Below are 13,419 nucleotides of genomic sequence, written 5' to 3'. Positions count from 1 at the left end.
TATTGTATCCTTGACCCAATTTTGCTTGTTAATTGGCAAAATCAGATCTAATACATTATAATGTAAGTGTCATGGATCCTAATATGATGTAATGATGACAATTACATAGCCACACCAGCTATATAGGAAACTTTATTGGTTCAATATTAAGGGTTTGTTGTTAAATTACAAGTTTGAAACAAGCATACGTTTTTTAAAAAAATATTTCTGACCACTATGAGAAGGCATTTTTGTAATGAGCAGGTGCATGATGCTTGAACCACTTCTGATTTTTATCAGAGCAGAAGTAACACAAGCGGACATGCCACTCTAAATATAACTGACTTAATTAAAGATATTCTCTTTAAAATAAACAGCTAAATATTAAAATGGGTGGCTTTTATAGAAAACAAAGGAAATAATAAACTTTCTGAAGTAAAAGTGTAGTATTTTTTGGAGGGGTCCTTTACTTTTTGGAGGGGTCTTGATGACTTTTGGAAGGGATTGTAAGAGAACTCTTAGCACTAGAGCCCAATCCAGTGCCCACGGAAATATTCCCAGGCATTGTCTAGACCAGGCTAACAGGTATTAAAAAACCAAAAAAGTTGGTTAGCACATTTTAACTAACAGACTATAAAATCTTAATGTAATCTTAGTGGGCAAATTGTATTTTGAGGTCTTGTCCTCACTGCGAAAAAAACGCAAATAAGATTTATTTAACTCAGATTAATTAAATTGGGTTAAACTTCTAGTATAAAGCCAGTTTGTAGTTTTACACATGAGTTAGCAGGTTGAGTTTTAATTGACCCGCTAACTAGTGTAAATCTAGCTAGCTTGAGTTAAGAACACACCTATTTTCATAGTGAAGACAAAACCTAAAATGGATTAGCTGGTTGAAGTGAACCTTAGGGTTTAGCTAACACATTTTATTTAAAACAACACCCTTTATCCTAATCTAGATAAGGTCGGACTGACTTAAGTGGATCAAGTTGTAAGAGTGTGCCTATTACAGTATTATTGTTGATATTATTTTATTTAAGTGCCAGTAATGTGCCGTTGAAACTTGTCTCACAGAGAATGTTTACATTTTGTGAAAGAATAAATATTGCATTACTTCTCCCTTTTGGAGGTGTATTCTTGTCTCCATGCACCTCCCTTACATGATAATGAGAATAAACATCTAGTTGGGCTTCCTCAGCCACCCCTGGATAAGAGAAAATTCAGTAAGAAAGGAACAATCATGGGATTTTTCCACAAGTAGGCAAATGTTTTCGTTTAGTTTCGTTTGAAGAAAAAAAATGAATATGGAGATGACTATTTATTAGCACTTGTAGTTATTTTAATTCACTTGTCAGGTGTATTAGACGGATGTCTTGGAGACTGGCTAATTTGTTTATGGTTACAGATTACAGAGTAGCAGCCGTGTTAGTCTGTATTCGCAAAAAGAAGAGGAGTACTTGTGGCTTAGTCTCTAAGGTGCCACAAGTACTCCTTTTCTTTTTATGATTACAAATATCTCTGATTTTGAGGGAAGGGAAAAGCCAGTGAGTGCTGCTGTGTATGGATGTTAATTTGCAAATATTTGAATGATGATTGCTCTTGTATAACTGATGCCTTAAAGATAGAGACTCAGAAGTTGTAGCCATTATACACCAAACAGAGCTTTTGTGGGCATTTACAACTTCTCATATGTTAATGGCAAAACATTTTCTGAGAAATTGGCAGCTCCATGTTTTATAGCTTATGCCAGCTTCTTTCATGGACCTGTTCAAGGCAGAGCAAAAAAAAAAAAAAGCCTTGTTTCAGTGGCTGAATTACTCTGACAAGCTTTCACATTGCCCCTCCTCTTATTAATATTCTTTTTGATGTGAGCTTGTAAAACAGAGGATTGGCTGTTAATCTCCAGGATCTCAAGGGCTTTTGGCAGTGGCCCATAATTGATGTGTTCACATGGCTGTTGTTTGACTACTAATGATTAGAAAGCAGTGTTATCTCCTAGCTAAATCAGTGTTGCTTATAAATCACACTTGATAAACTGCAGTTTCATTTCTTCAAAGGGTCTGGAGGTCTACATACTTTGATAGAACTGCCAGAGGCATTTCGTGATTTTATGACAGTTAAGATTATGTTTATTTTTCATTTCACTTGGGCAAAGTATTTGAATTTCTTCCAAGTGTAAATAAGTGTTTTTGTTGTTGTTCTTGTAATGGATTAATCACAGAGTGATCTAAATAGAAAAAGGGAGAGAAGGAAATAAAAGGTGTGTGGAATGATGGCGTATTGTACAAGAAATTTACAACATACAGTAATTAATTACCCAAAATAGGACTTCTTTTTTTGTTTTCTTATGTGGGGAAGATGGGTGTTACAGTTCCATCAGTTTTTATCACACTGTTGTTTGATAAAAATAATCCATGAAGTAATGCAAGAAAGGAGGAAGGAGTGGTTTTGCGTGGTTAAATTACTGGATTGAGCTTCAGGAGAGCTGGGTTAAATTCCTGGCTCTACCACGGGCTTGCTGTGTCTCAGTTCTGCATCTGTAAAATGGAAATAATAATGCCCTAACAGGAATGTTGCAAGCATAAACTCCAGAACTATTTGGATGCTTAGATTTTATAGGGATGGGGTTGTATAAGCAACTTGACAGTATCAGTGAAAAAGCAAAACATTAGAAATGTGGAACATGCTTGAGAAAGAGATTGGGTGGCATGGGTTAATGCAGTGGGTCTCAACCTAATTACCATTGTGGGCCACATACGCAGCTCTCTGTGTGTTATGTGAGCCACGTCCACACAATATATATACTGCTCGTATGGCCATGAGGCGGTCACATGATTGGGCCGCAGCTATTTGCTGACTGGGCTGCAGGTTGAGAACCACTGAGTTAATAGGTTCCAATGCCAAGGCCACAGCTTTGAATTCAGCACAGTGAGGAAAAGCTCTGGTGATCAGATATCTGTTCAGTGGCCTATAAACAAATTATCTGATGATCTTAGTTACTAGTGGACAGATGGTCTTCATATAAACTATAATTAATTACACTTGGCATTAATTGACAGCCGTATTAGTATTTACATCAGAGAGAAAAAGAATTAATAGGGCAAAGAATCTCAGGTCCTGTTCCCCCCCCACACACACACACACTTTTAAAGGTCTGCTAGCTCAGAGTTGAGGCACACTGATAGGTAAATGTGGGGAAAGCTTTCACTGCTAGCTCCTATGCTGTGTGTATCTATCTTTGTGGGTTAGGGCTATTGGTCTGGCACTTTTCATAGCACAAAATTCCATTTTAAAAGAGGGAGAAAATAAACATCTTGGAGAGGAATGGTTATTAGCAGTTTCTTTCTCACATGGATTATTTTCCAGTTCAAAATCTTCACTGCACTTGGATTATTTTCAAAAGGTTTTTATGCCCCTTAAAAATCTCTTGAAAAGCTAACTTCCTCCCTACCAATTAAAACAAACACCCTCGCCAAATTCTGCTTTCGGTGGAGTTACTGTGGATTTACACCAGTGTAACTGAAAGCAGAATTTGTTCATTAGGATAATTTAAGATTCCTTAAATACTGCAAACGATATTAGGGGGAAAAAAGAGTATTTTGTTAGCTATGTGTTTTCAACTATGGTTATTCAAGTTGATAGTTGAATACTAATCATATAAATACCTTTTCAGGATTAGAACTACCAGATTGCGAAAGAAAACAGAGAGGACATTTTTTGTTGTACTTTATTTGGTCATGTAGTGGTTATGAGTGTGTGTCATAATTTACATAATGACAATAATAATATCTAGCATTTATAAGTAATTAGGACGCTGCCAATGGGCATGGAAAGAAAGTAAGTGATCCATAAATACACCAGACAAAAAGACATTGCATTTTCAGAACATATTGAAAGTCTCCTCTGTAAGGATCTAATCAGACAATGCCAAGTTTGTGGCACACATCGGGGGAGCACATGGTGTCATGAAATGTCCAAAGATATAGACCCTCGTTTTGGCAGTCCACATTACAGGAAATAAAAATAACACGATGGACTGACTCAGCATGATGCACCTGAATTGATGATATATCTGAGTTGAGAAGACTGGGAGCTAAATCACAGTGCTTGACTGAATGTGGAAAAAAGTGGGGTGCAGACCACAAGTTGACCTAATGATGACCAGAAAGAACAGAAAAGTACAGAAGTATTTAGTGAATTCTAAGGAGGCCAGAGCAGATAAAATAGATTCTTTAGCTCTCCCATGAGGTTCAGCCTCACTTACAGATCCTGCAGAGGGATGGTATGATGAGACTGGCTATATGCCATTGTAGGCAATCTGCTACTGCTAGCAGAAAATATCTCCATCAGCTGCTGACGGGATACTAGATGCGAAGGGCTCTGAGTGACTACAGAGAATTCTTTCCCAGGTGTCTGGCAGGTGGGTCTTGCCCATATGCTCAGGGTCTAACTGACTGCCATATTTGGAGTTGGGAAGGAATTTTCCCCTAGATCAGATTGGCAGAGACCCAAGGTAGAGGGGATTGCCTTCCTCTGTGGCATTGGCACGGGTCACTGCAGGTTTAAATAAACTATTGTAAATTGTGGCTTTTCTGTAACTTGAAGTCTTTTTAAATCACGATTTGAGGACTTCAGTAACTCAGCCAGAAGTTAGGGGTCTATTAAAGGAGTGTATGGATGAGGTTCTGTGGCCTGCAATATTCAGGAGATCCCTAGATGATCATATTGGTTCCTTATGGCCTTAAAGTCTCCCCAATACCGTAGGAGTCAATCCTGCATACTACTCTCCCTCCAGGAAAGACTCCATACCCGTATGAAGGTAAGTAATCTCTATGAGAGATTACTGAGTCATACAGCGTCTTCAATGGCTCTAGACTGGCTGAAGAGACCTCTGTCCCAGGATACAGCAATCATGTCAGTGACTAGCTGGATTTGACTTCCAGTAAGAGAACTAGTGTGCCAAGGGCCTATTTGCCTTGAAGATCTCTGGTGATTTGCTCTGAAACCCTGGATACTGAGAGTGAAAACCTGAAGAAGACAAGCTTATCAGGTAAGGTTATTACAATCATGGCGCAAGCAATGAAGTTATTAACTTCACATATGTACCTGAGATTGGAAAACCTTATCTTGGTGGTGTGATAGAGCAAGGATGTATTCACTCCATGTCAGTGCCAGCGATCTGGAGTTTCTACAAGCTAGGCTGGACATGGAGTTAAGTACCAGCTGCTCCAAGGTTCAATCATCGGCAGTAGCAGCTTTCAGTGCTTGGACAGCAGCATTTCCATAGGCAGGGACCCTGATTTATTCAGCTTTCCGAAGGCTTTTCATAAACTGAATCTAGTAGTGCATTGCCTGTTCCCTGAATGGCATTTGAACTTGATCAGCATCCTGAAGGCTCCTCCTTCAGACATCTGAGGAAAATATCTATGTACATTTCTTTTCCTTGTTGTGGAATGCTTATCTGGAAGGGTTACAGAACTCCAGGCACCTTCAGGCAAAGAACCATAACTGATCCTTCACTGGGACAAGCTTGGGCTTAGAACTCTTCATAATTCAGACTCAAGATATCATCAGACTTCCATATGAAACGGGAGTTAATTTTATATACATTCTGCCCAAACCCAAACAGTAAAAAGAAAGGTAGACTCATTGTCTTGCTGTCCCGAGAGGGGTGTGAATCTACAGAGACCTTGTCTACACAGACACTTTCTTGCGCAGGGGTGTGAACCCTCCAACCCAACCCCCGAGCGATGTAAGTTTCAGCACTGTAAAGTGCCAGTGTAGACAGTACACCGGTGCTGGGAGCCACTCCCCTCGTGGGGGTGAGTTTTTTTACAGTGCTGGGAGAGCTCTCTCTGGTGCCGCAACTACAGACATGTTAAAGTCCTGCCGCGGCAGCGCTTTAACGTTGGTAGTGAAGACCTACCCTTAGATTTAGGGAGTTTCAGAGACTGTTTGTTTATTTTGCACTAGAGAAGGCAGCCTGAGGTGACCATTTTGAAGTGGATCAGGAAAGCTTATGTTACTGTGGAGAAAGGTCGTGACAGAGACTTTTAAGGGATACTCATCCCAATCAATGGGATTTTCTTTGGTTGGGACAGGAGAAGTCTCTTTATTAGAAATTGGCAAGGTGGCCATCTGGCCATCATCCCATGCCTCTGCCAAACATTGGAGTTGACAAACAGGCTTCTGCAGATGCAGTCTTTGGCAGCAGAATATTGCAGGCAGCTGTCAAATGCTAATCTGTCCCATTCTAAAAAGGGGTGAGCTGCTTTGGGAAGTTCAAGCATCTGGACTTGTATAGAAGATCAAAGGAAAAAGAGGATTTTTTTACCGTTGCCTGTTAATCTTCTTTTTTTAAGATCTTCTCTTCTGGTCTTGAAGTGCTATCTGTGTAGTTTAGCATCTATTATTCAAGTTCATTTCTGCATGAGAATGTATTGAAAGGTTTTAGTTCGTGTTGTGAATTATCATTAACATAGTTGGTTTCCTGTGTTTTCAGTCCAGTTTTTTGAAACAACTTTTGAAGTGTTCATCTCAAATCTGAGAGATGGGTAGAGCCGTATATGCATATGAGGATATGTGATCATCAAAATACTTCTGTGTATTGTATGTATTTGGCAGTTGGGAGAAACTATAACCCAGCTGTTGGACTGTTACAGTAAATCTTGAAGATAGGGGGAATTGACCCTTTTTGGACAATATCAAACTTGTACAGCACTGAGGATTTTAAGCAACATATGTAGCTTACAAAAGATTTCTTGATATTTCCCATACATATTTCATGACATTTTTCCCAATTAATGTTGAGAAGAATATTGGTTTGTTTTACATTGTCTTTCGAGAGCACTGCAGTTGAGTAGTGACCAAAGCTTTCAAAATGATTGATTAAAAAGCAGCTGCACTTTACATTTGGTTATTTGGTACCCGAGTCTGTTGAGCTGCTGTGTCAGACTGGTTAGGTTGGGTGGATTGTTGAGAGTTACAAAGCTGATAGTTAGTTATTTAAATATGAGATATGTGAACTGAGATTAAACTGAGATTTTTCAGATGAGCCTGAGATTATTCTTCTGTGGTGATGATGAAGGAATTATTTCATATGATCAGTTTCATTAAGTGGGAGAATTAGTAGGGAGAGCAGTGGTTTTTAGATCTGTATCTATACATTCTTGGTCAGTTTTTCTCCTCTCATACTTGTTTTCCCATTATTTAATTCCATTAATTTCAACAGAATAGCTCCTGCTATTTATACACACCGTAAATGGGATTAGAATCAGGCCTTCTGGGGCCATTGTTGTTTCAGTGCTCCATTGACGAAGGAGAGGCATACTTTTAAAGTAAAACCAAGTTAATCTTTGCTTGGCCTTGGAATCTTGGAAAGGCATTTGGAGAAAAGGAGAGCTTGCTTCAAGGACAGATTATTCAAGCTCCCCCAGCCCTACTTGAGAAGCGGTGGTTTCATTAAATGTGAGCTAATACATCTGTATTAAAAAAAAAAAAAAAAAAGGTGAATGCTGCCGCCAGTATTAATAGTTGCCATTTTCTTGTATATTGCAGTCCTCCTTGCAGGCCTTTTTTTTTTTTTTTTAAATGGAGGGTGTGTTTTGGTAAGGGTCATGCTTTCATTTTCAGGCATGCCATAAAATGACCCGTAAAATGTCTTGGAACCTTTCCTGCCTGGAAAAAAAAGTTTCTTTCCCCCAGCCATGCTGCTGTAGTTATCACTGGAAGTGTTCAAGCTAGATTTGTCTTGATTTAAAAGAGGAGGTTTGGTGTCAGAGTGTTCTCCGTAAAGGGCCTTCAGCTTGGAACCTGCTTCTCTACCTTGATCCGAAATAGTTCAGTTCTGTTGATCTTCAGAGCGTTCTCTGAGGGACATCTGTTCACTCAGACTTTTTCAAAAGGAGCGGGGAGAATCATGATCTGTTGACCCTAATTCAGCAAGACAGTTGTCATGACTTCAGTGAGACTATTTAATTACTTATAGTATGAACCTGCTTATGTGCTTTGCTGAACCAGAGCTGATCGTCGAAGTTTTGTTGGCTATTGTATAGCTGCTAATAATTTATTGTGTTTTTGCAATTTGTGTCAAGAACATCTAGAGTTTCAGCAAGATACCTTTTAAAAATATTTAATATGTTTAAATAAATAAACTAAATATCCAGGTAACAGCAAAGACATATGTAATAATGTTTAATAATTTAAAGTAATCTATTTACAGTCTCTGAAAAGGTCAGAACATTTTCATTAGAACAAAATTCTAAATCACTTTTCGATCACCACAACCCCAGGATCCATAGGCTTGTGTACAGTCCAGATTATTTTTTCATCAGCATGGGTTTCCACAGGTGTAGTGAGGCCCTTGGAGACATACTTCCTTTCTACAGGACAGAAGGCCTTATCTTTTTTTACAGAAATTCAGTGTTTTTCAATGGAATCCACGCTGTAGGAGAGGCAGAATTTTAAAGCTCCAAAACTGTACTTCTGGAGATTAGTGACTGCATCAGAAAGACTGGCTGTCATGCACAGAGCTTAATTTCAGTATCTAAAATAAAACCAATGAGAAATTGAAGGAAATCTGCATACATTAAGAGCTTCACATGTGTTTCCACTTCAGATGACATTTCTTCTCTCTTAAAACTCTCCCACCCAAATACAGTCACCAAGGCATTCATAGTGCAGCCACCAAAATGTCTTTTTGTCATTTTCAGCTGGAGATGTGCTCACTGGAGCACTTACTATCCCTTCATTGGCAGACATTCTTCATTCGCAGTCAGCTTTCTAGTCCTGAGAACCACCACTGCTTGATACAATCAAACTTTCCGCGATGGAAAGCGGCCACAAACAACACTCCAGTTTTGTAGCCTTCATTATTAATCAGCTCTCAAAAGCCCTTGAAATACAGTGAATGTAGAAAATATTGCTTTACTATTTCTGTACATTTTTTAAGCCCTTTGATTATGTACATTAAGAGCTACGATCTGTGTAAATAACCTTCCTGTCTTTCAACTCCCCCCACCCCTTGGAATCTCTTGTGCGTTAAATAGCAAGGCTACTGCTCCGTATGTACCAGCATCTGGGAATAATCATGCAAAAATAACAGTGAGAAATGGCAGAGCGTCTGTTCTTGACATTAACTTTCTTCAGGTTGACAGACTGCCACCACCAGATGTTAAACTTATGTGCCTTTTTTCCACTGGAGATGGCGGCCTTCCTGCCTCTCTCTTTTTAACTCTAATAGATTACATCAGTGCCCTTTTGAGCATTCATAAAAAAAACACTTGTGACACCACACTGATCACTGAGAACTATTGCTTTATGATTATCAAGCAACCTTTTAAAATAATTTTAAAATATTGGAAACTGGAGCACTGTTGAAGCTCCACACCACTTTTATTATGAGTGAGGAAATGTTCACCTCAAGCACAAATTCAAAAGGACAGTACAATCTTTCTATTTACCAGTGATTTTTGTTTTATATTAATTCCACAGAGCAATCTTTCCTTTTATTGTAATATTCACCTTGCAGCTTTTCCCCCCTCCTGGTTCCTTATGGCTGTATTGTATTTTTAACAATAAAGTCTAAATATTTATTAGTAAGTGGAGAGAAACTAGAACTGAATAAAACTGTTTATATCAATAGCTAAAGGGGTACACTATCAAATATGCACTTTCCCCCCATTCAATTGTTTGTAATACTTTGGAAATGGAAAAACAAAGTCTGCCATATTGTCTTTGTCCATTTATAATATGTCCTTTTTTTCTAGTTCTGCAGAAGCAAAGATTTAGTGTTTCTCCTCTCTTTGTGATGAGTACATCCTATGGAAGAATGATGTCATCTATGACACAGGAATTTTCCCAGCTGCAAACCATCAGCCCGGCAATTTATTTAGCATTTTTCAATTTTATAAAGGCACAGGGCTCAAATTCTCCTCTGCAGCTGAGCTGCACTCAGCACAGGAGGGAAATAAGTAGAGGCTTATGTGTGTGCAGTTATGACTTCCTGATTCTGTGCCAGTGTGAAGTAGAGCATCTTAGGAGCTCCTCTACTTTTATGTCAATGGCATATGATCCCCAAGGCATCTTATACCAGGAGTGGAGATTCACCATGCAGAGCTACACTCGGATGGCAAGGGTAGCCATGGCAGGAGCCAGTTCCAAGGGCTCTACCTCAGCTAGTAGTTCCCCTCCACCAGGGAATTATCTGCTGGCAAGGTACTGTCAGGATCTATGTAGCGCAGAATCAGTGTCTTTTGAATGCTGCTTATACATAGATATTCTTTTATTTCATATTTAGTTCAGGGAAATCTTGCAATGATCATCTATTGGGGAGTCAGCTGGTAGTTGACCTGCCTGCTTCAGCCCATGGTACAAAGCTTTCTTGCTTTTATTATTGCCTACCTCTGCAAGTTTGATGGCAGAAAGATAAGCATAAGGATGCTAGGCTCTGATTCTGTACTGTATCACATCATTTTTATGCCATAATAACACCACTGAAGTCAGTAGACACACCCTGGTGTAAACATGGTGTAAATAAATGGAGAATCAGGCCTTCAGTTTTACAAATTGCTGTAATATTTGCATTCTTTGATTTTTTTTTTCTTCTCCATGTGTAGTGTTATCTTGTATGAAACAAAATTTAGTTTCTTGCAATAACGGTTTAAAAATTAATAGCGTATAATATTTTTTTTAAAAGTGTGTGCAAATTGCTTTTGTGCATGTAGGTCAGACCATTACTTATCCTGCTTGTACATGCAAATGCATTTTACATATACATAACTAACACATGTTGAGAAATGCAGTTACAATGCAAAAAATTTATACATGCAGAATTGTGGGTAAAAATTTAGACTCTGCTTTTTGGAAGTTTGGTCCACTATGTTTTTAGCTCAGAAATGTTATTAGTCCTAATGTGATAAGTATGTTGGACAAGAATTTGATCTCAATTACATCACTTACCCCAGTCTTTAAGGTGCCACCGGACTCCTTGTTGTTCTTGTGGATACAGACTTACACGGCTACCCCTGATACTTGGTTTACCCCAGTATAACTGAGATGAGAATCCAGCCAGTTATCTTTACATTTCATCTTGTTCGTGCCCTTGCAATCATAATTTTCTTCCTATATGTTTATGAACAATTAAGACAAAGAATAAGTGATTTTTAAGGAAATAGTTTCAGTCCTTACATATATTCAGAATTGTGTGCATAGCTGGAGAGTGTCAATTTTCAATTGTATGAATGATGCTTAAAAGAGAAATTGGCAGTCTTTGTTGTTAGAACAGATTACAATTTTTAAAAGTTTTTCGTCATTTCATATTTGATTAGATTTTCTCATAATGAAAATTCTAGGCTATAAATAATATGGATATTAGCATGTGCTCTCTAATCTCCCTCCCTCTCTGTACATTTGTCAACTTGGCTTTAAAAGAGTAACCATCAATGTGAACTTTGATCTGCTTTAAGCTGCATTTACATGAAACATAAATCAAAACATATAGGGATGTGACTTCTAAATATCTTCTCTCTTGGGCATTATTATCAGGTATGCAGAACAGTAAAGAACATAGAGTTAAAGAAATTTTATTACAGGTTTGAAAGCAGGAAACTTTTAACATTCAGATGGGTGAAGTGTTTCTTGGTTGAGTCTTGGCTCAGATGGACCAAATGAACATTAGTTTATCCTTTTAATGTACGATTGTATAGAGGATTGTTTAACATAAACGCAAAGCTGACAAGATGCCTGGTTCAGCTGTTTAACTGGGAGCTCATTTCCTCCTTTTTTTATTTCCATTTTTATGTGAAGAAGAGAACATTATGTCCACAGTAAAGTACTGAGCTTCTGAAGTGCTTAAGAGTGAATATATGACTGAGCATGCAGAGTGGAAAACTAAAACAAATTCCCATCACATGATTAAGGACTTTGCTAGGTTAGACCAAAATGCTCAGTACCTTGCAGGCTCAAGCCCCAGTGCAGAAAAATCTCCTGTTGCACAGGTATAATTAACATACTGCAAAAATGTGGTGGTGTTTTTAAATCAGCATATAGAGTAACTGTCTAATTAATTTTATTCTTCTAAAATCTATGTGTTGATAAGCCCTATAAATTAGCTGGATAGTTGTGATTGTTAAAGAAGTCCATAATCTCTGACATTGTAAGTGCATAGATAGTAGACAGAACTGTGTCGGAGTGTTATCGGTTGGATGAGCCTAATAATGTGTTTTAAAAGCTTCAATGACAAGAGATCATGTTTCATGGCATAGGGGTGTTTGAGTTGTTCCATGTACATCACTTCTGTATGGTCTACAGAAAAACAAGACATTTCTATGTCTTTATGCCTTCATAAATGTTTTTCTTAAGGAAGAAAAATGCTGTTCCCAGTTTGCAAAACTAATTTCCTTCCACAAATCAGTCTTCTGCCAGAGGCAAGAAAAACAGTGGTTTTAATTCTTTTTTTATTTCATGCTAGTAATCTAAGGCTGCAGGGAATATTCTTTTAGAACTTTAGTGTTTTGTCTTGTTTAGCAAGACAGATTTTTCTATAATTTTTTCATATGAAGCATGTGGGATCCATGTAAAAAAAATGGAGAGTGCAAGACTGAAATCACGCTATGATATACTAAATACCTATGTACTCTAAAGCTGATACAATTCTAAGGAAACTGATTTAAAAAAAAAAAAACATCTTTCAGCACCATTATAGTAAGTTTGTCTGTTGTTTTCAGGTTGACCCCCTGTTTACAGTGCCTGCACCTCCACCTCCAATTTCCAGCAGTATCACGCCTCAGATTCTACCTTCCTACTTTTCCTCATCTTCATCCAATATTGCTGCACCAGTTGAACAGCTTTTGGTACGGACTCGTTCAGTGGGTGTAAATACTTGCGAGGTTGGAGTAGTAACAGAACCGGAATGCCTTGGACCCTGTGAGCCTGGGACCAGTGTGAACTTGGAAGGGATTGTGTGGCATGAAACCGAAGAAGGTAAATTGTGTGTGTTTGTTTGTTTGTTTTTTCCCCATTAGGCTTGTATATGAGATAGGTATATTAGGGGACTCACTCTGTATTACCTGTCTGAGGTGGTACAAGACTATTCATCTCCCATCACCTGTGGTGTCTGTCACAGTTTTATAAAAAACTTAGTGAGACTGTTCATTTCCTTAAAAACATTATTGTTAAAGTGTTGTGCTAACTGTCTTTGTATAAGCCTGAATGATCATTTAGTGATGTAGTTAATCGTTTCCTATCATGGTATTCAGTAAAACATAATATTAACAAATCATTAGCAAAATAGAGTTTTATTATATGTCTTTCTTGAGGGGTATGTATATTATGAGTGCTCCTATGAGTAGTACAGGTGAAAACTGTAAAACAGCAATTCTGGCCCCAGGCACCTTGATCGATACTGCATGTTTATGTAATAAAAGCTATTCTAAAGACTTG

At 38.1% G+C, this 13,419-nt stretch overlaps 1 protein-coding gene across 3 annotated transcripts in view; it reads left to right on the top strand.

Moving 5' to 3' along the window:
* The window catches only part of ZNF608 (zinc finger protein 608), a 104,458-nt gene that overhangs the window by 34,819 nt on the left and 56,220 nt on the right, over positions 1-13,419 (top strand). For all 3 annotated transcript variants that reach the window (XM_048850855.2, XM_048850853.2, XM_048850856.2), the window contains exon 3: positions 12,705-12,960. In XM_048850855.2, coding sequence (XP_048706812.1) covers positions 12,705-12,960 — 256 coding nt within the window. The remainder of the gene's footprint in view (positions 1-12,704; positions 12,961-13,419) is intronic.

This window comes from Caretta caretta, chromosome 5 (genome assembly GCF_965140235.1).
Source record: "Caretta caretta isolate rCarCar2 chromosome 5, rCarCar1.hap1, whole genome shotgun sequence".
Lineage (NCBI taxonomy): Eukaryota > Metazoa > Chordata > Testudines > Cheloniidae > Caretta > Caretta caretta.
The sequence above is the reverse complement of the archived record's forward strand: the minus strand, read 5'-3'. Positions and strand labels throughout refer to the sequence as shown.